This window comes from Anoplopoma fimbria, chromosome 3 (genome assembly GCF_027596085.1).
Source record: "Anoplopoma fimbria isolate UVic2021 breed Golden Eagle Sablefish chromosome 3, Afim_UVic_2022, whole genome shotgun sequence".
In the NCBI taxonomy this organism is placed as follows: domain Eukaryota; kingdom Metazoa; phylum Chordata; class Actinopteri; order Perciformes; family Anoplopomatidae; genus Anoplopoma; species Anoplopoma fimbria.
Genome location: NC_072451.1, coordinates 14,505,809 through 14,532,534, shown reverse-complemented (window position 1 = coordinate 14,532,534; position 26,726 = coordinate 14,505,809). Strand labels below are relative to the sequence as shown.

At 40.4% G+C, this 26,726-nt stretch overlaps 1 protein-coding gene across 10 annotated transcripts in view; it reads left to right on the top strand.

Moving 5' to 3' along the window:
* carmil3 (capping protein regulator and myosin 1 linker 3) overlaps positions 1-21,322 on the top strand; it is a 79,213-nt gene extending 57,891 nt beyond the window's left edge. For 5 of the 10 annotated variants that reach the window (XM_054626457.1, XM_054626441.1, XM_054626449.1 and 2 more), the window contains exons 25-41: positions 1,765-1,863; positions 1,991-2,110; positions 3,704-3,817; positions 4,535-4,710; positions 4,807-4,900; positions 6,834-6,959; positions 7,819-7,885; positions 8,409-8,596; positions 9,452-9,531; positions 12,590-12,709; positions 14,212-14,380; positions 15,091-15,457; positions 17,020-17,126; positions 17,236-17,440; positions 17,765-17,836; positions 18,158-18,277; positions 20,578-21,322. In XM_054626457.1, coding sequence (XP_054482432.1) covers positions 1,765-1,863; positions 1,991-2,110; positions 3,704-3,817; positions 4,535-4,710; positions 4,807-4,900; positions 6,834-6,959; positions 7,819-7,885; positions 8,409-8,596; positions 9,452-9,531; positions 12,590-12,709; positions 14,212-14,380; positions 15,091-15,457; positions 17,020-17,126; positions 17,236-17,440; positions 17,765-17,836; positions 18,158-18,277; positions 20,578-20,618 — 2,265 coding nt within the window. In that variant the 3' untranslated portion in view covers positions 20,619-21,322. The remainder of the gene's footprint in view (positions 1-1,764; positions 1,864-1,990; positions 2,111-3,703; positions 3,818-4,534; positions 4,711-4,806; positions 4,901-6,833; positions 6,960-7,818; positions 7,886-8,408; positions 8,597-9,451; positions 9,532-12,589; positions 12,710-14,211; positions 14,381-15,090; positions 15,458-17,019; positions 17,127-17,235; positions 17,441-17,764; positions 17,837-18,157; positions 18,278-20,577) is intronic. The other 5 variants (XM_054626488.1, XM_054626480.1, XM_054626510.1 and 2 more) reach the window with 5 other exon arrangements.
* The last annotated feature ends 5,404 nt before the right edge of the window (positions 21,323-26,726 follow it).

Here is a 26,726-nt window from a genome sequence, read left to right as displayed (position 1 = left end):
ATATGCCCAACATTACATGAATCAATCTTTTCAAATGTGAGTATTTGCTGCTTTTATTTGTCTAATGTCATAATCAGTAGGATGTCTTTTGGTTTTGGACTGTTGTTCAGACAAAAAAAAGAAGCAAGAAGAGGGATCTTTAAGGCTTTATGATATTGTTATGGGCATTTTTCACAATTTTCCACCATTTTATAGACCAAACGATTGATCAAGAAAATAATCAGCAAATTAATCTTTAATCAAAATGACTGTGTTGCAGCCCTAAACACAGCGCAGGACCCATGTTCACTACCTGCTTGTGTAAAAGACTTGACACCAGGGCACTGCAGGTTTTGCTTGAAATGGTAAACTTGGGTTAAACATAGGTCCTTGGAAAAATAAACAAGTGTGTTAAGACTCTGTCAAAGAGGTGTTGATTCAGTCCCAGGTTCATTTATGCTGATTTTGTTATAGCCGCTGCATACTGGATGACATGCAACAAGCGGTCCTTTTTGTCAGCCTCTTGTTCACGTGAACTGGAGAACATTTGCGATTCCACCTTGATGTATTCTGTCTATAAATACTCACACCGGGAAGTGAAGGATTTATTTTACAGCTAACATGCTGCTTCTTCCTGCTGTACCACACAGATGTGCTCTGAATACAGATGTCCTCCCGTGTCAGTTCCCATTCACATTTTTATTTATTTTGCGATCACGTTGGCGCCCCCGGCTGTACATCTATGTGTCCATGTGCCGTTATCTGGCTGTGTTATTAAAGGTGGGCTTTACATACAGCCAATCAAAACGCTTAATATCAAAGCCACATTTGCATAAGGCAGTAACCTTCTCATTGGCATGACAGTGACATTTACTGACAGCCCGACAGCAGCCTACAACAAAGACTCAAAAGAGAAAAAAGGCCGTGTGCAAACATTAACCTGGAATACATATCTGATCTTGCACCATGACATGTTTAAATCCATAAATGGATATCCATTGTGCTTGCTAGCATGTTAGATACTGAATGATGTGGTCACTTCTGTCAGTACCACTGCTAACTTAATGCCGGTTGTCACTTGGCTTGTAAGCTGCAGTTAACAGAGCAAGTCTGTTGACATTGCACGTCAAGTTCCCATTTGTCACTCACACACAACATCAAACCTCCCCAGAAGCTCGGAGGCTAAAGGAGCATTCGAGATACTTCTCCAGAAACAAAAAATATATATAAATCAGTATATTTTTTTCTCCAGACTAACATGTTTTGACTATAATCTTTCTAACATTAGAAATGGATCTACTGTGGAAGTAGCCTAATGGATCATTTTCTGGTTCTTAAGTGTGAAGTGTATAAAGCTTTTACTTAGGTTGGGCTTCTTGTTTGTCTGCACGTTGTTTTTGCGAAGCTCTTGAGTCCATCTTTACTTATATAAGATGATTAAGCAGTGAACACTTCCTCCTGCTGAGTCAAGAAAATAAATCAAAGGCATCCCTTTTATTTCTGTGGGTCACAACTCTCCTCAGTCTCCTTATTACCATGCAAATGGACTTGTTTCCCGTCTCATGCACACTGTGCTTTGTAAACACCTGTCATCTCAACCACTCTTCTCTCTTTCTGTTTGTGTGTGTGTGTGTGTGTGTGTGTGTGTGTGTGTGTGTGTGTGTGTGTGTGTGTGTGTGTGTGTGTGTGTGTGTGTGTGTGTGTGTGTGTGTGTGTGTGTGTGTGTGTGTGTGTGTGTGTGTGTGTGTGTGTGTGTGTGTGTGTGTGTGTGTGTGTGTGTGTCAGATCCAGCGTGCCCTGCTTAGGAACAACCAGACTCAGCGGTTCTCTCAGAAACAGGCTCTCAGGCTGCACCAAGGCCTCGTCACCAGCACTGCTGAACAGGTGCCTGTCTATATTTTGTGCACATCATGCCATTGGTGTTTATAATTTTTGTGTGTATTTTATCCACCCGTTTGTATACGATTACGCGCGTTCAAGTTTGTTTGATTTGCGTCTTATGTGTGCGTAGGTGATGGAGCGTCTGTGTGTGCGGGTGCAGCAGCAGGTATGTGTCCTGAAAGGCAGCGAGGAAGGAGAGGAGGTCCAGACGGCCAGGCAAATCCTCAAAGAAGCCCGGGACTCGAGGGCTGTGAGTAGACTACCAGCTTATTTCTTGTGCGTGTGACATCAAAACTGTAATGACTCTTGTAATACCATAATGCTGTGAGATAGAGAAACTTTAAGTAAGTATGTACTGTTTTTATTGTTTTTTTTTCTTTACATATTTTAACTATCGGTGAAAAATAACTAAACAACCTTTCCTCAAGTACTGTATCGAAAAGGGACATACTAGTTTTATGTTAGCAATGGATCACATGTCTATTTGGTCTCACTTCAGCCAAAGCAGATGGCCGTTTTAAGCAAAAAAACTAATAAACCCACTGGATGCTCATCATCAGATGGCAGACAGACAATGTTAGCAACTAGCTGGAGAACATATTGGAGCATTTAGCAGCTAAAGAGATAGAATTTTTTCTCAAAAGTTGGTTGGGACTAAAAAATTTGCTAAAATTTTAACTAATAATTCTACTGTACTTAAGTGTTTCCATTTTAAGCTACTTTCTTACTTCACAACATTTCAGTGGGAAATACTGTAGATCTCACTCCATTACATTTACTTGATAGCTATAGTGACCAGTTAATTTGCAGATCAAGATTTCGCCCTTTATAAAGTGTTTCTAAGTTGTAACTATGGACTTTAGCAGTGGTTAATTAAATATTATATAATAATTGGTTATAATGTATCTGGTATTAGTATTCTCATATCAATCAGAACAACTGTTAGGTTGCCAGGTTGTGAAAAATCTGCTTGGCACGTGAGTCGGACCGAGTTAGACTGTTTAACATCTCTCTCTAGCAGCTGAAACCTTACAACATGTGGATGTAACAACTAAATATTGCTGTAATTTTACTGTAAATTTGAGAAAAAAACTATCGTAATTTTGCGAAGCTTAGCTATTTCCTAACCGTAGCCGCAGCCCCACCTCCTGAGCTAAAGAAAATTTTACAGCTCAGTTTGTTTTGTATCCAGTTCCGGTTGAAATTGGCGCAGCACACACATCTCCCTTTTCTTTGTCACTTTCATTAAACTCCTTGGTTTCTGCACTGTCCAACACTTCACAGAAGTGGAGAACTTTCATCCTGTCAACTCTAATTAGACTAATGACTGTCACTCACACATCAAAGGAGACTCCAAGGTGGAGCAGTGTTCCTACTATTTAGAGCCGTTTCTCTCCGTGATGAAGCCGAGCTGGAGCTAGACGGGCTTAAATAAAGACAATCAGACATAGGTAAAAAAACAACAGCAATGGGTGATATTTAAAGAGCTGATGGCAAGACAACTGACATAAGTACCAGCTATTAGCTAAAAAGTCAAGATTTTGAGTTTCCTGTACCTTTAAGTCATAATTAGGGTCACAGGCTTCTCACTCTCTAATGAGCCAACATCAAAAGTTTGTGGATCTACAGAGATTTTCCACACCCTAGCAACCCAAAATGTGTTATTAAATACCACTCAATAATAATAATAATCCAACCATATAATAGAATGGCATAGAATGATATAACTTCAGAAGCAGGACATTCTGCTTAATTAGAACATTCTGTTTGATATTCAATCGTTCCTCGACTGACTTCTACCTCTTCTCTTCCATGTCCTGCTGTGTGTTTGTGTGTTCCCCAGCTGTATCCCTCCCTGTGTGAGTTGGCCCATGTGTTGTCGGTGGACGGCCCCGTCAAGCAGCGTCTGGAAACTTTGGCTGGAGAACTGGCCAAAGCTGCCGACAAAGAGCTGCAGGTATATCGGAGGTGGAACTGTGGCCGTAATCACAGACAGCGGCCATTCCCCTGATGCATCCATATTTTAAACAGTAGTGGAGCTCTGGACTAGTTGCATTTAAATTGCCCATTAATGGCTTGTGGCTGTGTGTTGGATGTATTTAGTGCAGGTGTGCTGACTTCAAAAGAAATGTAGCATTTAAATTCACAGGAACAGTTTGATATTTCTTTTAGTTGCGCTCTGCTCCCATCGGGATTCAGCAGCACAGAGCAGTCGAATGATAAAGAAGCAGCACACCCCGAGGACGAATCTGGGATACTCGCTAATGAAATTCAACTTACTTAAGAATAATTTACATTTCTGTTTGTGCTTTCCAATTTTTGCTGTCTCGCAGAAGGCTGCATTTTTATTTGGCATAGGTCAAGATCTATATGCAAAATTCAGCTCATGCACAAATGTCCAACTTCAGTGTGAACTGGCGAAATTAGATCTGGAAGATGGCGACCAGATCGTCTGAATTGTTAGTAGTTGATACACGGATGAATGGACTGCTGCAATGCACATAAATGAAAAAAGATGACGACAGGACAGAGTAAAGGAGCTGGATGAAAATCTAAGCGAGCAGATAAAGAAACACTGTGCATGCATAATGAAATGCTTTGAAACTCAGGGAATCATAAATGTGTTCATATTAAGAATGTGTTTGGTGCATGTCTTGGGTTCAACCTTGTCCAGGTGGTGGTGGACTCGATGGTGTCCCTGTGCCGCGAGCTGTGTCCAATGTCCTGCTCAGCCGCCGAGAGACTCAGCACGCCTCTCTCGTCTATCTCCGAGCAAGTATCGATCCCTCGTGCCGCCATCCGCAACGCCCTCATGGAGAGAGCGGCTGAGGATATCAACAGAGCCCTGGAGTAAGAAGGAGAGCTGATGAAACGGTTCAAAGTCGAGCCAAGATAGTGACTTTCATTTAAATTCCATCCTCTGTTTTCCTTCTCTCCTCTTTTCAGAGAGGTGAAGTTGTCTGTGGTCTCCTACCTGACCAACTCCATAGTGGATCAGATTTTGCAGGAGCTGTACACCACCCATAAAACCCTGGTACTGGTAATACCCCTTTTCTGCATGACTTCTTTGTAGAAACGTAGAACCAAAACGTTTCTGAGTTTAAAACTGAAATCTATAACTTCAACGGCAAAAACGATTAAGTATGTAGTTCATTAAAGTAATGTGAAATTGAATGTTTTACAACACCTAACTATAACAATGGATCATAACATATCAATCACTAAACATTACAGATTTCATCTTTTGAATTCAGATTTTTTTTTCTTAAAGGAATAGTTCAATATTTTTTGAAGCTAAGTTCTTCGCTTCATGCTCCAGGGAGGGGGGGACAACCAATCGAAGACGGTTATTTCTCTAAATGTTGAACTATTCTTTTAAGTTTCTCAACATAAATGTGAAATGCATAGTTTTCAGTCTTGTGACATGCGCGGTGACCTGAAGGGCAAAACAATGGGCCAACATGGCAGCTCGCACTGGACTCTCCATAGTGACACAGCTCAAACCAGTCAAATTTCCTTCTGTTTCAAGCCACGAATATTTTGATCACCTCACAACTGAAGAAAAACAAAGTTATAAGATCAAAGTTCAGGTTTTTCAGCACTTGCAATCCACATACAGCACCCACCGCCATATTTCAGTCACTAAAATTCCGCCAAGTCCATGCCAGAGCTCCACTTTGGCGATGTTTACATCTATCTCGCGGGGCCCAGGCTTGTGTCCTCGTTGGTTGGTGCATCCGATTGCACAACAACTATCTGCCATTTTGGCAAAACAACAGAAATCACTCCCTTCATAAACTAGCGGGCAGCGGAAGACAGCATTATTCTGCCCTCAAAGGGGGCGTTTCCCTTAAGGACGGGATGTCACATGAAAACCTTTTCATTGGTTGGATAATTTCCACACTTTGAGAGGATCCATCACTGTTTCCAAATCTAATATTGTTTCCTGCTGTTTAACCAAAATCAAAAAACTTATTTATCATTCACTGGTTTGTGCAGGGTGTTTGTGTACGACATGATGAGTCATTACATTTTGTAAGGCAGTATCTTTTTCAGAGTCATGGATAAATCCGAACACTCTAAATTTTTAAACCATAAGAAGAATACATCAGTATTCTAAAAAGAAAGTCTGTGTTTATGATCACACGCACTATTGATAAAATGTTGCCAGATAAATACAGCTTTGTCTCCAGCTACATCGGCGTAGTACAGAGGTTTGAGTAAGTGCTGTAGCGTCGGCCAGGAAATGCCTCTAGATTACACTCAAAAGTCAAAATCAACACTCGAGAAAATGATAACATTTAAGATTTAATTTGGTGAGTTAAGAACCAGTAGTTGTGCAATTTGATGTGCAGAGAAGAAGCTTATTATTGGTCTCCTACAGTATGAAAGACTTTCTGTAGCATGGAGGACCCATTAAATCCAATGTCTTGAATACGAGTTTTTTCTGCTGCTGTGTGTCATTACCATATCAGGATGAAGGGTTGTAAGTATAGAGCAGCTTTTTCTAGGAGGATATTGCACTCAGAGACAACAAGGCAAGTCGATTTGTGTCCGTTAAGGACATGATTGGACCCCTGTGGGTTCTGCTCTCCATAAAATTTAATTGTTTAAAATGAATCCAGTGGAAAGGAGGCAAAAAGTAGACTTCAATAACCCTGCCGCCCTGCTCTGTTTTGCATTCCATTCACTCTCTCTACCGACTATCTCATTTTCTTTTCTCTGTTTTGCTGCAGTGCGAGTTTGTCCTCTATCATGCCTCACTTCGCTTTAATAGTCAAGAAATTGTGTTTTATTCGTATTCTACATGGACTTAAAAAGTATCCTTTGCTTTGATTGGGAACTTCTTGTGTACATCGGCGGACACACTTGTCCTCTGAGAGTGTGTCGAAGGATATTCTTCCAGGGGTCATCACTGCGTGTTTGTTTGTACGTGTTCGTGCTCGCGTTTTGATGTGCGTTTGTTGCATCAGCTGCGGCAGGTGTCTCAGGCGAAGCGCTGGGATGATGGTGGGACGGGGAGACGCACTATCAGACAGTCCAGAATAGTGGAGTCTCTGGATTTTCCTGATGAGGACTTTGGCGTCAACCTGGGAATAGTAAGTGTCTTGAGAACATGATGGTAACACGTGTCAATAGTCAGTTCCTTTTTATTCCAGAGGTAAATAGTTTAATGTGTTCTGCAAAAGTGAAATACAATTCACTAGTTTCAGCTTCTGAAATGTACATTGCTACTTTTCTACTGTAGCAAATCCTTGGAATTGAATCATTTTGGAGTTGTTGTAGGGAGACTGTAAGCAATTTGAAAATGTGCACCAGGATGTCCTACTCCATCTGGTCGCATTTTGCAGCATGCTTTTCTGGCCATTCTGACCCACAATACTCTGCACAGCAGATAAAAAGGAGCAAGAGGGAAGTTCAAGGTGCAACATTACGACAAAGTAGTATATCCCGAATTAATGCATACTGCATGCCACAGTACGTACTTTGTAAGGGCAGCAGCAGTGTGCACTAAAAGAAAAAGAAAAAGTATGCGATTTGGAACGCAGCTCACATTTCCCATAATCCCTGTAGCTTCCCACTGCAGGGAATATGCTGATTTCCATTTCTTGGCAACTTGTATTTGGTCTTTCCTTTACTGAAGAGGATAAACATGTTGAAAGTAAATTCCTTATCAACTTTGCTACACTTTTTCAGGAAAAACAGTCCTGTTAAGCAACCAAACTGATTTCCTCTTAAATTAGGTCACAGCATTTTATCAATGTTGGACACATATATATTATCATTATCAAAATATACTGGAGGTGATAACAATATATTGATGTCGAAATACAATACGTAACCCCCTTTTTTCTTTGCTTGCTTTGTGTGTTGGTGTCACATCTGTGTTAGCATATTTAGGTAGAGTGTTTGAAGTAAAGTCACTGATCATTATGCGTTTATCTCCTCTGACAAAAGGACACAATGGCTATTAAGAAGAGGAGCTCCCGAACTAGAAGAATTCGTCCCGTCTCCACCAGACAGAGTGAGTTTGTGTGCCTCGACCCGCAGCTAATTGTTCTCAATCATCACATAGCTTGAAGTATGAACAATAAAATCAGGCTCAGATCAGGTGACTCTAGTTGTAATAAAAGTAGTGTATTTCTTCAGCCGCACATGTGGTGCTTTAACTTTTTCTCAACAGTGCTAATGCTTATGCTAATACTGACTGTTATTAGTCAGTGTTTTTAGTCTTGCGTATGATATCTTAATACTGAAGGATAAACCCTTTTGAAGTAATATCATGGCCTTTTCTGTGATGCAGCCTTCAGGCCAAACTTTACATTTTTGCCCCACTAATGGTAATGGTCTAAGAATAGCAGAGTTGCCTCTCCATTTCATCCATTTTCTGCCTCACATGGCCGCTGAAGTAAAGGCCATCGACGGTTTTCATATTTTTCTTCTCATATTTGTCTAAGTAATTGAAATCGATATGCTGTATATTGATATGCAGTATACTGTAGGACAAAATGGGACCTGAAATAATTTATTATTTTGTCTCTTTGTAGGTTTAGGTGATGAGCCCAGTCCATCTCCTACCCCCTCAGCCCCACCGCACTCTGCCCCTCTCACCCACTCGGCATCATGGGAGTGTCTGTCCACCCTCCCAACCAACGGCTCGCCCTTGCGCCACGTGACCCATGTCAGGCCTCGCCCGCCGCGGAGACACAGAGCAGGGCACGCTCCCCCGGAATCTGTAAGTTGACCTTTGACCTTATCCTGAGCTTCAGTTGGCAATTGCCTTTCCCTCGAGCTTATTGAAATGGAAAACCATGAAGTGCAGATCCTCCACCATGAACAAATGATTGAGATTTGTCACTTTGTATTGCATCTGGAAGGTTAATGAGTCTTTACTATTCTAGTGACAGCACTGTATATGTTTAGCTGCCCCATTTTTGGATCTCATGCAGCATTAAGTTCAGTCCATGTGTTTTCACAAAACAGCTCAGAGGCGTGTAGAGGTGAGGAAGTAAACCTAAGATGTTTAGTTGTCAAGGGTTTCTTTTTATCTCTTGACTTCTTTGCGTGAACTGTTGTTATTTATCTTGTTTCCCGTGCCAGTGGCATTTTCCAAAAATAATTTCCTTTTTAAAGTATGAAGCTGTCGCATGTGTCTCTGTGACTCAATTGTTAATCGTGCGCAGCCATCTCCCTGGGGCCGCGGGGCAGCGTCTAACACAGCAACTTGTTTGTTTTGAGACTTTGTAAAAAAGCTTATTCTAAATCGGTACAAACTCCGTTAGGGCAGCATGATGAGGAGTCGTTTTACAAACAGCCTTCTGTTGGCAGTGGATTTAGTTCTGCCAGCCAGCCATTTGAAATTATTATACCTTTTGTCAGCCTTTCAGTTTTTTGTCGAGATGGCAGATTGATCATTTTTATCCTGTTATTCTATCTGTTTCCTGTTGTGTGTGTGTGTGTGTGTGTGTGTGTGTGTGTGTGTGTGTGTGTGTGTGTGTGTGTGTGTGTGTGTGTGTGTGTGTGTGTGTGTGTGTGTGTGTGTGTGTGTGTGTGTGTGTGTGTGTGTGTGTGTGTGTGTGTGTGTGTGTAGCATAGTTCTGAGAACGGAGGAGTCAGTATGCTGGAGGATGGACTGCCGGATTTCTACAGCAAGAGAGTTCTACCTGACAGGTATCTCACAAAACCAGTTTGCAGATTCTGCCAATGGTTTCAAACTGTTCCACTGATCTAGACAGGTGGCAGTAACGCTCCAAAATAAACACAATTATGCAGCAGCAAAGTATAGACAAGATGTAATTATCCTTTATTAGTCCCACAGCAGGGAACATTTGCAGTATTACAGCAGCAGAGGGGATAGTGCATCAGTGAAAAAAGTAATCAAAAAGTAAATGTTTAGTAAATAAGTAAACCGGAATACTAACAAAAACTAAAATCAGATATAATCGGAATGAATTATTGCACGTATGAAATAGGTCATATGAAATGTTGATACTGCAAGACAAGGAAAATGCAAGGCAGCAAACATGGATGTAAACAAAGCAGATTTCAACTTTGTAAGAACAATTGGCTTGGCAAATATTTTATAAGGAAGGAAATGCATTCAGCATGATGGTTAGACAACTTAAGGATACACACATTGCGTTCTGGGTCTTCTTAGTAACACTGAATATAAACACAAGCTTTCTTTGTTTAAAAGAAAATGCTAAATGGCACCTTTAACAACAGTTAGCCACAAGCTGGAGGACATAGTGGAGAATTAAGCAACTAAAGAGCCAGCACTATTGTTCAAGAGTTGGTGTGAACAGTCACACAGTCACCAGGTGTCCACGAACAGGAATCCAAACAAATGCTAATGCTGCTCAGCATCTGCTAGATGTGTAAATAAGCCACTGTTCGCCATGTCAAGTTAATATGTGATAATATATCCCCACCGCTGCCACTAAGGAGGCAAAAAATAAGTGTAATGCACGTTTAAGTAAATCATAATGTGTTCTTCCCCTTAACAACTCCAATAATTTAGGATTCCGAGGCAATGTTGACAAATACAGTATGAATATTGCAATGCTCTTAAAGCCTCAAACCATGAAGGAAAAATTCTGTGTCATCACGTGACTGGTAGTTTTTTGTTGTTATGGGATAGTCTCCTCATAATTATCACATAAAAATGTCCTAATTAAAATATGGTAAACTCTAATCATGAGATACTTAATTATAATTAAGATAAATACAATTCATTACAATTGTTTTTTTCTCCCATTGATGAAAGTTTGAATGTTCTTCAATATTATATCAGTAAAAATAAAATAGAAATGTTATCAGTGTTCCATCACATTGTAATTAAAAAGGACAGAATCATTTTATACATTTCATCCAGATAGGGCTGAAGTGAATGATATAAAGCAAGTGGCCTCTTTTAAGTAGTTTGTTTAGAAATGCATTATATTAACTGTGTATGAAGATGTGAATTACATTGGTTTCAGTGGGTGAGCTGCTCAGTCTTGCATAACACTTACCAACCTGCTGCTCCAAAAAGGACAATATGTTAACTCTTACATTAGAGATGTTCCTCATGTATGCTACTTGCAGTTCATATTACATGCAGGGCAACGGGACTGTTCAATGAACTTCTCCATGCTTTTATGCTCTCATGTCATGTACTGGTAGCTATGATGAATGAACAGCATGCTCCTAAAGCACTTTGGCATAGATGTAGTGGAGAGGTTGCTTTTGCACTGAATACAGGACTTATTTGTAGCTCAACACTTGAATTTCCCCCATGGGGATCAATAAAGGAATATAATAATAATATTTGTTCAATAACCAGAACATATTCCATTATATAAGATAAATCATCTTCTTTACTGTCACAGTCCATCCTCTTGTTTATGGACTAATTTTTCCTTGGAACGGCACAGAGGTCACGCAAAGTACACTCTTTGCTTTTCTCTAAAAAGAGACAGTACTGAATGACTCTGAATACAGACCTGTGGCAAAGCAATTATATTCTGAAGAAATGCAACTTTTTGCTTTCATTAAAACAACAACAATTAAGCTCTTCTGAGCATTTTAGCATCTTTTTAGTAGTTGTTTTGGTGTTCAGTCCTGCAACTCTCCTGTTTTGGTTCACTAATTACTCCCATTAGCATTGTTTCTACCATGTTCTAGCTGTGAACATAGTGGAGCATTTAGCAGCTAAAGAGACAGATATTTCCCGAAGGAGGTGCCGGAGACTAAAAACAGAGCTTAAAGGAGGAGGAACATTGGACTGTAATTCTTCAAGTGGAGAGAAATTAAAATGCTAACGCTTATGTTCTGCTAAGTTTTATCCTGGATGGTTAAATAGTTTGTTAGTTAACCAGTTTTCCATATCGGCTTGAAATGTAACGTCAATGCTGTGTTTACAGCTTGTTTCCCAAAGTGACTAGAAAGTCAATCATTGCAGGTTTAAAGCAGCAGTTCGTCCCAGTTTCAGTCGAGTTTAATTTTAAGGTTTCACCAAAATAAGATCATGGATTATATCTTTTTGAGAAGTCAAAACTGTATGTTTCACAGCATAAATATAAGTGATACTATTAAATAAAGAAATGCTAAGGCTAACTTGAGAAAACTACACCAAAAGTGTAAAAAAACAAAGCTTCTCCACTTTCAGGCTAACGCTGCACTAGCAATCAGTCAATATTTTAACATGATAATGAGTAGTGCACTGTGGGTTAATACTTTAAAGTTGGTGTAATGATAATAACACATAAAAGTTTTAAGCCAGCAATTTATTAGCAACTTACTTAGGTATATTTAGGTATATCATAAAATCATTGTAAAATAATCATACATGGCTCAAAAATGTGCAAATCAAACATCACTATGACTACCCAATACCATATGGAAATAGTAGTTCCCAAACAGTTACAAGGCCACATGACAGTATGTGGTTAATGCTCACCAGCAGTGCATGAAAAAGATTCATTGAGGCAGCATAAACTGTGCCTACTGCCGTCTGTCACACATATATAACCATCTGCTCCAGGCCCACTCAGAATGAAAAAACAACAACATTACGGTCAAATGGTTCATTAACATAAGTAACACTTAGATTGAATGTACACTGGTCAATAATGGTTGATGGCTAATTGGCCTTAATGCTACAACTGTACTTTATCTGTCTGTTCTTTACTCTGCTGTCTTTACCAGTAAACCTCTCTAATTCCCCTCCTCTGTCTCTCCCTTTCAGTCAGCTGTCATCCCTCCATCAGGGCCAGTCGCTGAGGAGAAAGAAAAGACGCAGCGTCCTATCCATTTTCTCCGGCTTCCGCAAAAACCGCAACTCCACCATCTCTAATCAGGACTCGGAGTGAGTATGCAGCACAGGGGCTGGGAGTGGAAGGAGGGGATGAGAGTACCATTTAAAGTGCACAGACCCAGAGAATGAGATGGCTGTTAAATGAATCCAGTGGCGGGCTTTAACGTCACTTCATTGCTTCATAAATATTTTAATGAAAGAAAATATTTTGCCGTCTCCAACTGTTTTCCCTTGCTTTTAAATGTTATGGCATTGCATGCGTTCGAGCTGTCGTTACATAATGGCACCCATAGTTGGAAAAAGTAGACAGCAGCATTGCAGGGAGGAGAAAGTACGAGGCGGAAAACTTATTTAATAAAATAAATTTCACAGATTAATAACTCTCTGTAGAGAAATGCACTCAGTTGGCACTCTTCGGAAACGTCACCTTTTTAAAAGGAGTTACAGTTGTAAAAAAAGGAAGGAGTAAAAGGCACTCAGTGAGAGCTGCGTATGCGTTTCAGCCGACTGAGGTGCTTATAAATTGAACTCAAAGGAATTGTGACGAGGCTAAAAACTGGTGACACAGTTGCCTGTGCTGTTTAACAACCGTGCTGCGGCGCTGGACTTGCACTCTTAAACAGAGGCCAAGTTTTACAGCCGTGTGAAAGAGGAGAATGAAAGTACGGATGGCGTACGATGTAGGCCTATGTGTACGATGTATGTGTACGATGTAGTGTTTTACCTGCAGATTGTTGCTAAGACATCAGCAAGATTGTTCATTGTTGCAATTCACTTGGCTGCCTCATGAACCTTCTTCTTTTGTCCTCAAGGATTGCATTTATTATTTATATTATTTTTAATATATTGTCATTATGCAACACAGGGATGCACAAAACGATGCAGTTGGCAAAACAAGAAATACATGACAAACGACACAAAACAAAAACAGTAGTACATTCCTGTAGTGCATTTTTTGAATTTGTATCAGGAGGAATGTAAATAGCAGCAACAAAAACAAATCTCTATGCAGATGATATGGCTGACATTTTGGCATTAAAAACTCGACATCAGGAAAACATTGTCCATTAACTTTCAGTAGATTTTGAACAGAGTCCTTCATCTCTCGTCCCACCGGAGTCCCTCTCTCTGTTTCCTGCGACCTAACTTCAGAATGCCAAGAGAAGGCTGGATAGTGGAGTAGCCTCAGCTCCTAGCTGGGTTAGCTTAGCTTCCATCTTGGCTCTTCTCTTCCTTTCTGTTTTAAGACAACAGCAAAGAGTGTATGGGAAGTTTAGATTATTTGTATTAATTAATGATAAATATCAGGATCTGTTTATTGCCAAGTACCTTACACATACAAGGAATTTGGCTGGGTGATTTATTTGTGCGTAACAGTAACCAGTAACGATACAGATTGTTAATGCACTATATATTTATAAAAAAAGGGCAAGTTAGATCACCAAACACTCATATTATCATGTAGCTCTCGGGTTAAACCTCAAACCCATAAATGTGCATGAATATGATTCACTAATCAAAATCTCTTGGGGTTTTTTCTGTGTCCGCTCCAGCAGCACCTCAGAGAACGTCTACTCGATGATTCAGCACTCTAAGGAGGCTGGGAGGCCAGAGAGCGCTGTTCCTGGAGCAAACGGGACCATGCCTTCACCTCGGCCCGTGCAGGGTGTACCTGTGCATGGGATGAGGGCCGCCAGTCCCTCCTGCCTCATCCAAAGACAGGTGCAGTGTTCAGGACATTTACAGTGAGAAAATCAAACAATTTCACTACTGACAGTGAATACTTAACTAGCTCCAAGGATGCTGCGCTGTAGCCAACTGTGACCTTTGACCTTTGAAAGCATGTTGACACTACGCAAGTGTGTGTTACATTTCCAAATAGCCCCCAAAAATTTGACACACGTTGCATTATTGCAATACAATACTATTCCAATACAATGTCTTTCAATACAACTATTTCAATAGAATATCTTTTGTCAACTTCCAATCTAACTCATGAAAAGTGATGCAAATTGCAAGCATCCTTCTCCCAATTCATATAGTTTCAAATGGCATGACAAAGTGCATAGATGTTTCCACTCTATCTGTGTTGGATGTGTGTAGCTTGTCAGAGATTTTGAAGAATATATGGCCTTTTTTTAATCTCTGCTAAAAAGTCCATGGATCTTCACTGAGCCTTAAGGGGATTTGCGGACATACCCAGGAAAATGAGGGATAATTACATTTTGGTATAATTGAATTCACTAGAATTAACACATGTTAATCGGAGCCCTCACTCTCAGCACTGCTACCACCAGACTAGACAGTTAAATGATTGAGTACATCATCGACAACAGGGAGTCCTAGACAGTATATTGTAAGGTATGAGAAGTCGGAGGACTTTTCTTAAGGTTTGAGGACTCATTTATCCATTTTTTTCTATCCTTGTCCAGTCTACAGACCTGGTCAGCATGGTGTACAGCTGCATCGGGGCAGATATCGAGGACTCTGACGGGAGCAGCAACTGCGACATCAAAGAGACGGACCAAGACATTGACAGATCGACCACCATCTCTGACGTCCCTGCAGATACTCGAACTAACGGCCACGTGGCGTCCTCCAAACACCAGACGGACAGACAGATGGAGAAGGGCAGGCAGGAGAGGATCGTACCCCTGACAGACCCGCTGACGGACACAGAGGGGGATAGAGAAGGCGGTGGGAGCGTGGTCCCCTGTGGGCCGAGGCCGGAGCCACCTCCACAGAGCATCAAGCCCAGTTTGTCTGTTATGAGGCAGAGACACCTGCAGGAGAGTTTAGGTACTGCAGTTGACACAACAAGTCAAGTTGTATTGCAGTGTTTTATGATTGTTCTGGCTCAGTTTAAAAAAATAGAGTTTAAATGTGAAACTCCTCATACAAACAGCCTAACTCAGTTTCTAAAGTCTAACTTTAAACACAAAATCACATGCTCAGTCCTCAGCACAAGTTTAAGTGCGTATTATGAACCGTACAGATTACTGAATAAAATGCAAGCATATCTACTTATTTTAGCCGCTTTACCCTGGTTAGCAGCATTGCAACTAAATTGTTATGTACTTTCCAGCAATCACCACAAAAAAAAAAAAAAAAAAAAAGCAGTTTATTTCCTTTTGATCACTGTCAAAGTGCTGCTAGTACCTGTTGCAGGAGTGTACATTGTGGTATAATTGAACAGTATATGCATTCCAGCATTACATTTAAAATTAAGCTCACTCAATTTTACAGTAGTTGATTAAATTTGCAAGTTATTTAAATTTCTTGTAGTGTAAAGTCAGATTCTGACTCTGGGTATCACAACATTATGATAACATATCATTGTCAGATATATAGTGATTCTTCGGTATAATTACTGTAAAATGAAGACAGCTGGCTTGCTCTGTGTAATTATACGCTCTTTTTCTAAATCCATGATGTTAAAATGCAGCATGTGGCTCCTTTTTTGTTAAAACAGGGGCCCTCAGTTGACTAAAACTATCTGATCTGCATGTAGTACAAAGAAATGTATAGATGATAGCATATAATATTGGATCACCGTGATATTTGTATCTCTGTTCTGTTAATAGTTAAAAAAAATAAAAGAAACTCTGTGGGGAAAAAGCACAGAAGAAGCCACATAAAAAAGAAAACTACTGTGGTAAAAGCAAAAAAACATCATCATTAAAAGAAGATTTGTTCAGGACTAGTCTGTCAAAGTGAGTTTAATGAGAGACAACAGACAGAGATTTGTTTGGCTTGGTTCCAAAGGTATGCTGTCCCAAACTATAAGGGCCTTTACTGAGACGGCCATTGTTAAGGGCTATTGTTGGTTTCATGTCTAGACTTTGTAATGAGTGAAACCTCAACAGTTACAAAAGCAGCTACAGACTGCACTCTGGCTCTAAGGGAATTTAGAGATCAGTACAATAGCTCCAGCCCAGGACAGGTCATCCCATAAAATCAATGATAACATCTTCAGATTGACATAAAAAGACATGGTACAGAAAAGTACACATTTTAATACTTTAATTTGTGCACGGCAATAAATATTGATAATAGCTGCTGCTATTTTTCCTCGTTAACCAAAGATGACATCAGTGACAACCCATCAGATTGTAATCATGCGTGTAAGCATATGCACATACATATTAACAAGTTGCCAGCATAATATGCATATCATTTGTCTCAAAGTTGTAGAAGGAACTAAAGAGGCAGTGATTTCAGTCACATTCTAGTCAAGGCTTACATAACAGTATGGTCCTGCTCCTCAGTGTTCAAGTTTAAGTGTTTTTACTTTACATTTTGCAACAAATCTCTAAAAAGTAATTTTAAGGACTGTGCTGGCTGTGTTTTTGTCTCACCAGAGGAGGCAGGAAGGCTGCAAGGACAAGAAGACCAGAGTGAAAGAAAGTATGAAGAGAAGCCGAGAGCGCGAGGGCCAGAGGGACAGCGTCCTCTTCTACCCAATAAGGTATGCGCACAGCATGTAAAACAGAATGAGGAAAACATTCAGTGCCAAGTCTCATGCAGCAGACTCTAAGGCGTGACATAGCACACAAACCCTGCGTTTCCTCCCTCAGCCCTGTCTGGACCCCTCGATAGACAAGACCTCTCCGGAAAAGGCCATGGCCTCTCCCAAATCCTCCCCCGTCAGTCCAGGTGAAGAACCGACCAATGACCAGAGGAGCTTGCCTCCTTCTCAGCCAGAGGATGGAACCGCTGAGAGGAAAAGCCTGCCAGCATCGGCCAAGCCGGGGATTGAAGCAGCAGATCCCGTCAGTCAAGGTGCTTTACCAACTTTACTTTGCAGCAAGGATATTTAGCTACAGAAGGTGAAGATGGATAAGTGGTAGATAACTCATGATAAAACAACTCTGTTGTAATCTTCTTGGATTTTTTTTAAGGGAAAAAGTTTCAGATTCTAGACATTGCTGTCTTTTATTGTTCTGTACAGTCATGGTAGCTTCAAAGCTAATATCTGAGTTCTACTAGCTAGAATAAAGTGGCAACATATAGAATATTGTTTTTTGTTGATGACATCTGTAAGGCCGTTTAGACAGAATGAGGTCAGATGATGATGATGATTCCTATGTCCATTCCACCAACCAGATGAAGAAGAAGGTCATAATGGATTTCCAGCAACATTGCGTCACACCAGGAAGTCCAACTCGTTTGACATAGGTACTGTATGTCTGACACTGTGGTTACATCACCCTCACTGTTGTGCACACATTATCATTTACACAACATGCATGCTGTTCAGTTCCAGCATGGATGTGTGAGACAAATGCACATCTCGCCATTTTCGTTCATAATTCATAACAATGGCGCAATGCCTTTGTTGTTATCAAAAGAAAGCAGCGCGAGTCTCCTATTTGATGTGCGCCCATGCCCGTAGAGCTTCCTGGCTGCGTAACCGCATTGCTGCTTCATCCTGCAACCCCTTTTCTGTTCCCCCCCCCATCCCCACTCCGTGTGTGTCGTCATGCCATTTCCCCTCAGGCATGGAACGGGACAGCCCCTACGATCTGGAGAGGTCCTCAGATCGCAGATTCCCTGTGAAAAAGCCCCGTTTCCCCCAGCACAGAAACAGATCTCTGGACTACCCTGCTGGGACCAGGTGTATGTATCTGTTTCACTTCCTGCCAATATGGGTGCTGTGACAACCGTGTAGCAGGAAAAGTTTACAACCTTGAGTTTTTGAAAACTTTATGGCAATACAATAATTTGTACAGTTTTAATTTGACTTATAACAGTAAGAAAGTCAGTTTATGAAGTCAATTAAAAGCAACTTGTTTACAGCTTGACTTTATAACTTTACTTTTCCCAAAAGCTCAACTGTAGACTTTCAGTAGCTCTCTACATGGATGAGTCATACCCAGCATATTGAATGCATGCTTGTTCCGGTATTTTATGAATGGCTGGCCAAATAATGAAATCATAAAACATAATTTAAAGATGTAATTTGGCTGTTTTCCAAAAAACGTCTCATTGGTGCTGGCAGCCGTATCTGACACTGCCTGGATAAGCGTGCTATTAAAGAGATTCCTTACCATTTTTTCCAAATAAGGATAAATCACTCCAGCTTTAATTCGAGCTGATTCCTTTTTGATACTATGTTTCATTATTGAGATAATTGGCAGCTGTGTTAAGCTGATTCGTCATCAGTTTCTACACTGAGCCGTTTGGCATTGAAGATAAAAACCCTGTGGCAGTGGAACACCAGGGACACTAATGACATGGCAAATCCACTGCCAATTGCATCTGTAATACAGAACTGTATATCAAAAACCTGCTGTAAGGGACGAAATTACAATCCCTGTGAGAATCATAAAAAAGTTCTGCATGTCAGAAATGATGGCATAAAAGCCAGTTCTATAGACAGTATGTACGTTAGGTGGTCATCTGGGCCCTGTCCGTTACATTTTAGACAGGCTGATGCAACAAAAAAGAGACGACATCATCTGGACATAATGCACGTTGTCACATTTGTGTTTCCTGTACACCAGTGATTTCTCAAAGTGGGGTCCAGGGACCCCCAGGGATCAATGTCACACTGCCAGGGGGTCTGTGAAATGTTCACATAAAGATGTGTATTTTTATAATACGTTTATCTTGTGTTCTTCCTTCGTATCACTAAAACTATGAAATGCTGTCAAATTAATCCAAGGGACATGCATGAGAAGGTCCCGGGTCCCTGTTTTGTAAGGGGTCATTGGCTGAAAAAAAATGTTGAACCATTGCTGTACACAAAAAAATAATGAAATACTTGTAAGTGGAAGGACAGTTATTTTTTCTGTCAACTTTGGGGCAGCAGTACAAGCTAAAAACAAAGACGACAAAAGATATAAGAAGTGGGCGTGGTCACCGTGACGTCACCCATTGCTTTATCGACTCCTGTTTTGAAGCCTAAAGTTCAACATTTTGGCTGAAGCCATCTTGGATATTTTGGCAGTAGCAATCTTGTTTTATTATATCCAGAAGTAAAACCCGAAAGTTGAGCTAAGTAGAAGCAAACGCTGAATAACATTTTTTTAGGTAACTAAAAAGGAACAATTATCTTAAATAAACTAAAAACACAAAGTTCTAGACAAAAATGGGCGGACAACTCCATCACAAGGTAGCCCCACCCTAAAGCATACCCTGTTTTATGGTCTATTTGACTCTAAATGGACCATCATTTACTAAATGAACATCATGCTGTATTGAAGAAGACTTGAAACTAGAGATTGAGAACATAAACTCATGTTTACAATGTTTACTGAGGGAATAAATCAAGAGAGAAGTAGAGTCATTTTCTCATTAACTTGCTATAAAGCTAGCTTTGTCTTTCTGCTGTTTGGTACCAAGCAAGTATAGTACAGTTGTTTTTTTGCTGAAAGCAACTGTCTGCTATGGTTTAATAAAATGTTGTCAAGAGCTGAGTTGCGTGCCCGAAATCCAAAACAATGGTCCAAATAGACTGAAAAGCTGCTCAGAGTAAAGGGCAACTGCATAGATGGGTGATTCTTCTCCGTGGGTTTGGCACTACGGATGACCCCTATCACATTACAGTCATTTGATCTATTGTTAATATAAGATATTTATTAGTGCAGCTTTAAACCTGCAAAAGCTTGATTATTGTGGGTGATCAGAAACAACCTTATTAAAGTTGACGTGGTGAGCTTGTTAGGAAACAGTTGCCTATTTACAAATCAAGCATATACACAGCAACATTATCATTCAGTTGGAGTCGTGTTTGTGTTCAACTGATGAATGCAAATCCAACATTCACTGTCCTTTTTAGCTCTGCAGCTAAAAATGAACTGCAGGTTTGGGTGATGCTTTTCTGTCGGCTTGTCTCTACTAGTGAAACAACAACGGAGAAATGTTGACTAGTTCAGCTTTACAGTTCTGTACTGACACTGTATCTGCTTCTTCAGGTTATGAAAGTCCCCAGCTCGGTAACAGAGACGCGTTATGACGTTACCAGTGGACTAGAGGAAATGTGCTGGGCAGGGGAGACTGGAACAAGGAGGACTGGAGAGAGACAAGCTTTTAAAACTGTGTGGACTCAAATGAGAAAGCTGCAACAGCTACCTATTTTTTTTTTCTTCCTTTTTAATCCATGTAATGTATTTGTTGCTGAAAATGCATGTACTGGTATGCTTTCTGTTCAGTTGCACTTGTTATGTTTTTTTTCTCAGGCATAAGGAAAGCTCTGACCTGCAGTACATAAAGCACACAGTAGTTCAATGTCTCTCCAGTGTGCTCATCATGAACTGTTTTATGCATTTGTGCAAAATAATTTAATGCTGTCTTCTCACCCCCGCCCCCGTCTTTTACTGACAATCTGTGACTACTAAAAGTGAGTTTGTACTGTATTCATCCTAACGGAGATGTAAATACCCAACGTAAAACTGCACTAACCATTGTGGTAACTTAACCCGTTAACAATAATGTTTTTAATTGTGATAATGTATCATTTGATAACTGTGTAAGTATGCTTTTTTTTTTGTGTATGCTGACGTTGATGATTGAGATATGTGTTATCATGCACTTAGCACTCCCAATCTCTGCAAGAGTATTTAAGTATCCCTTACAGTTTTAATCTGATTTTGCAGGCCTGAAAATGAGTATATTTTCTAAAAATGCTTCTACAAATCAGAATAAATAAAATTGACTTTACACAAGGAAATGTATTACTGAAAGTCATGTTTATGAGATGATTTGAGATGATGATTTTACACAAGGGTTGGGTTTTCAGTAATGGGGTCTACTACTTCGCCTTTAAAATCAGTTGTATGATATTCTCTGTGGCTCTCTGGGGAGTTTTTTCAAGAAAATTCTCCAACAAATAATGCCATCAGAGTTCGCTCAGCTTGGGCTTTGATAACTACATTTTTAGGAGTAGTCGGACATTTTCCAAATTGCACTCATTTGCTTTCATGCAGATTTTAGATGAGATAAGCTCTGCCCACGGTTATCTCATAGCTTACCTTAGGATGTCATTGGCCCAGAAATCCGAATCCGAATCAGCTTTATTGGCCATGTATGCGTATGCGTATGCATACAAGGAATTTGACTCCGGTTTCTTACGCTCACTGGTACACAGAGAGAGACAAATACAAAAACAAGGATATCCAAAACTGTGGAGATGACAGTTGAATTAAGGAGGAGCCCTCCAACACTGCCCCCCTCACCATACTCAACAGCACTGTGTCAACTGTGGAGACCTTCATGTTTCTGGGATCCATAATATCCCAGGACATAAAGTGGGCCTCCAACGTCGACACCACAGTAGTTCCAGCACTACGACAAAAGTTAGGTTGAGTTTTTACAATATAAAAAAAATTATTTTACATATTAGTGTGGTTTAGAGGTTCCTGCAGGCGGATTTTTCTTTTATACGAGCATGCTATCTGTTTTACCTGTCTCCGGTCTTTAAAGGGGACAAATCATGCTTATTTTCACGTTCATACTTGTACTTTGTATTTCTACTAGAACATATTTACATGCTTTAATGTTCAAAACACATAATTTTTCCTATACTGTGTGTCTGAATATACCAGTATTCACCCTCTTCCGTAACATTCCGTTTTAGTGCCTGTCTCTTTAAGCCCCCCTCCAGAAAAAGCCCAGTTTTCTGATTGGCTTGTGGAAAAACGTAGTAGGTCTGTTTATACTGTCCGCTTGTAGCATAGCCACTATGCACACACTGGCGCAGAGGCCATATGTACAAACTCTGATGACAAAATTCACACCTCGCAGACACAACAATAATACTTTCAACTTAAGTAACATGCTAACCTAACCAGCTGCTGGATGTAGCGTCATATTAATTTTATGTATTTGTTTATCCTTCATTTAACCAGGGAGGTCCCATAGAGATATGATTTCTTCTCAGGGAGTCATGATTCAATTTCAATTCAATTCAGTTTATTTTGTATAGCCCAGAATCACAAATTACAAATTTGCCTCCGAGGGCTTTACAATCTGTGCACATGCGACATCCTCTGATGGCAGCATAAGCAGTTTCTTTAAAAAAACCTATTTCAAATGTTAGTATACATACAATACAAAGAGGCAACACAAGGGAAATGGTGCAAGAAGAGAGTCATAAAGGCCTTAACAGCAACCAGAGTCAAGGATTACATAGAACAGCATAATGTGGCCTTCGGGGCAGTTTGTAAAAGACCTATTCAAATAAAGGAGTAAGGATATGTTGCAGCTCATTCCATGCCCAAAGTGCATAAAAACAGAAAGCAGTTTTACCAAGCTCTAAGCGCACCCTGGGGTCATTTAAAAGAACAGAATTGTAGATTTGCTGTAGTGCTATAGTTGCTGATATGAAAGGTTTGATATGCAAGTATGCAGTTTGCCTAAAAAATATTTTTGGCAATAAACAGGAACATGCATTTTTCTCCTCTGGTAAAGAGAGGACCATCCTTAAGATAACTCGTCTCACTTAACTATCAGCAATTAAGTGTATTTCCAAAAATGTTAAAAAATACAGGAGCTACAAGTTGGGACTAATTAACCTCTTGTTGCTTTGATTTTAACCATTCTTTAAAAGTCTGTCTCTTCCTACTTTATGGAAGACACTCCTTTGAATAAAAATAATTAAAAAGACACAGAAAATAGAAAAAAATACTGTATGATCATGTGTGACAGGAAATGTAAATGAAAGCATAAGAGTTTTTGTTAAAAGAAATATATATATTTTTAATCTTAGTGCTGTGATGAATCCAGGTCGACCTCTTGACAGACTGTTTCTGTCTCTGAGCAGCAGAGGGCAGCAGAGACTTGAGCTCTCCTATATTCTCAAACCGCCTGCTCACTGTTCAGATGGCATGTGGCTGCCAGGTCATCATGCACATGTCATTACCATAAACATGGATCCCAGCCACTGTGGCTGCAGTAATGAAGACAGAATAAGCGTGGGGGGTGGGGGGGATACAGCTGCTGATGTGATGTTTTCTAGAGGAGACTCGCTAATGAGGGAGATCAGCGCTGACAGTCAAAGCATGCTCATTAATTACTCCTATCTGGTATGTTTACAGCAGATTAGGCCAACACAACAGGCTCTCATATGCATGCTCTCCGACATGCACACATGTGAGATTAGGGCCTGGACGTTCTCTGTCAGCTGTTCCAAACAATGGCGAGCCCGTTTTTGTCTTGTGAACACGAGAAGCGTTAAATTGCCTTCAGGACAGATCACAGTCGGGGGTGTTGCGTTCACATTCGCTGGGTCACTGGATAAGCTCGGTTAACTCTCTTTGTCATTCCATCCACACACAGATCCCTCACACCATATGCCCAGCTGAATGTTTCATTACAGTATATGTACACCTACATGAATAATTTGCACTCATTCCTCTTGATGCGTATCAGATGGTGTGAGGTGTGCGCTGATGTTATGTGAGTTTTCCAAGTTCGCTCATTCATTATGTCTACAGTATTTGGTAGAGAAGTGTGTGTTCCTCTGGATGGTGTGTGTCGCATGTGATCAGCACCAGCAGATGGGTCAACAGCAAAGCCACTTGACTCACTGTGTCAACAGTGGAAGGCTGGTAATGGGGTTTATGTGAGCCAGTGTGCTCAACGCATGCACCTTTTGAGCAGCATGAGTCCAGGTAACAAAGCCTGACACGCTGGGGGGTTCCACTGTATGTGCAGTGTGATGCCAAGAAATGATTTTAAGGTCTTGGTGAGCTTCTTTGTTAGGTAATATAATAACACCACAAAAAAAAGGATTTCAGCATAGTGTCACCACAATGATAATAATAGTACTTTATGTGTCATATCTCCTTTCAAACACCCATGCCCTAGTTTAACTGCAAGCATAAAGCAGTTTATTTTACCCATGTAAAGGATCCCTGAATTTTAAGTCTGCCCTTGTATAACACTCCTATGTGCAAAACATTCATATTGTGGCCTTCATGAGGCAGTGGTCATTTTATGAGCAGCAATGCCGGATGCTCTAGATTATTTTGATTAAAAGCAACAATGTTGAATTTTCTGTTTTTGTTTGCGTCTGTTGAGCAGATTTGATTTTCTAATTTTCTTGTGGCATTCTGTGGCTGTAAAGAAAAAATATTCTTGAAGTCAAGCGAAATGGTCTGCAGCTTGATTAAGGCTCGGGGAAGCGGACAGACTCAAGAATGAAATGTTTTCTCACGCAACAGAGGAGCTGTGTTTGTCATTTAAAAGCTCCCAGCCGATGTGTTTATTTGGTCAGTGCCGACCAACAGACAGATAACAGATGATAGCTTTTATTATCACATTTGAATGTACTGTAAGGACTATGCTGTGGTCAGCAAAATACAGATGATACAGATCAAAAGGTTGATGTACTGGCCTGGTTATATTGCATGGTCTTCCTGAGCAGATTAAGTTTGCTCAGTTATAAAAGTCTTAGTTATAACATTTGTTTTAAAGTATTGTCCACATTTTAAATTCATGTACATTCCCTGAGCCTTCCTCGTAGCACTTATTGCATTCGTATTAGTTGTTGCACTTACTGTATTCGTATCAGTTCGCTGCACTTATCCTATTCGTAGTAGTTTGTAGCACTTATTATATTCGTATTAGTCTGTTGCAATTATTGTTTTCGTAGTAATTTGCCTCTGCACTATACTTTTGCTCTGGTTTATGCTTTAAGATGCTTGTTTAAGAAAGGAGATGCACTTATGACTTCTGGTGACTAGTAGTTCTCTTGAATACCTATGTTGAAGACACTTCCTGTAAGTCGCTTTGGATAAAAGCGTCTGCTAAATGACTGTAATGTAATGTAATGTAATGAGACTGAAATCTACTACAAAGTGACACAAAATGATTTCAAAAAGACTCAAAAGGACTACAAAGAGAACACAATATTTAGTGACACAAAACAACAACGAGACCAAAAGACCAAAAAAATGATTACGAAGAGACAAAACGACAACAAAAGGTCTGTGTCTTGCTCCTATATAGCAGAGGTGGTGGGACCGTTTGATGTTTGTGCCCAGGAGCCCATTGTCTCATAATCTGCCCATGAGTCTGTCAATAACCCTGATATGTGGGCTAAATGGAAGTATAGAATAGCAGATTTAATAGCAATTTTGACCATTAAAAAAACAGGGTTCTTCTCACACATGACAAAGACAATCAAAATGCATAAACAAAGACCAACAACACAGTTAAACTGCCTCCAGGTCTGAGCCCCACTGTGCTGTAAATCAGCAAAGAGGCGACCGCCGAAGCTTCCTGTAAACCCATAAACTTTACTGCCTCTTTTTCCACACATATCTCAGTTTAACACCTTTTTATTCCTCCTTTAAAATAATGAACGTGACGCAACCGAGCGCTACACTCTCACATTCCTCCGGCTCCATCCTGAACCCTATACGACTGAGACATCTCCCACCGACGCAGCTGTGGCTGTGTTTTTCCCTCTCAGGTTCATAAAAAGGCTTCTATTCATCTCGCATCCATCTTTACGATCTGAGGAGGCGTGTTTGACACCCTCCACGCAGGCCTTGGTGGAAGCAGTCATTCATCCTCCAACCTTCCTTCCTCTTTTCTGCGTCTGCTTCGCTCTATATGCTTCTCTCTCACTCTATTCATCCCTCAGCTCTTTCTCTCTTTCTTTCTTTCTCTCTTTCTTTCTTTCTTTCTCTCTCCCTACATACCTGTTTGTTTTCCCTGAGAACAAGTGAGTCTCCTAATACCCACTGCCAGCAATTATTGGAGATTAAAGCTGTGTGTGTGTGTGTGTGTGTGTGTGTGTGTGTGTGTGTGTGTGTGTGTGTGTGTGTGTGTGTGTGTGTGTGTGTGTGTGTGTGTGTGTGTGTGTGTGTGTGTGTGTGTGTGAGTCTAGCCGTGCTTGCACTTGAGTAGGTGTTTCAATGTGTTTGTGTGCTCTTCTGTTTAGTTTGTGCGAGTGTTAAAGGAAGCGATAGTGTGGTCAGTGTTGGAGGAGTGGAGACAGTGTTTAGTGGGAGGTATTTTGACAACAAATCCCTTGAGGGAGAGAGGTTGACTGAGGTAACGCAGCCACAGTGGGGACAGGGATTTTCAGACTTAAAGCACTGAAGTTGTATACAGA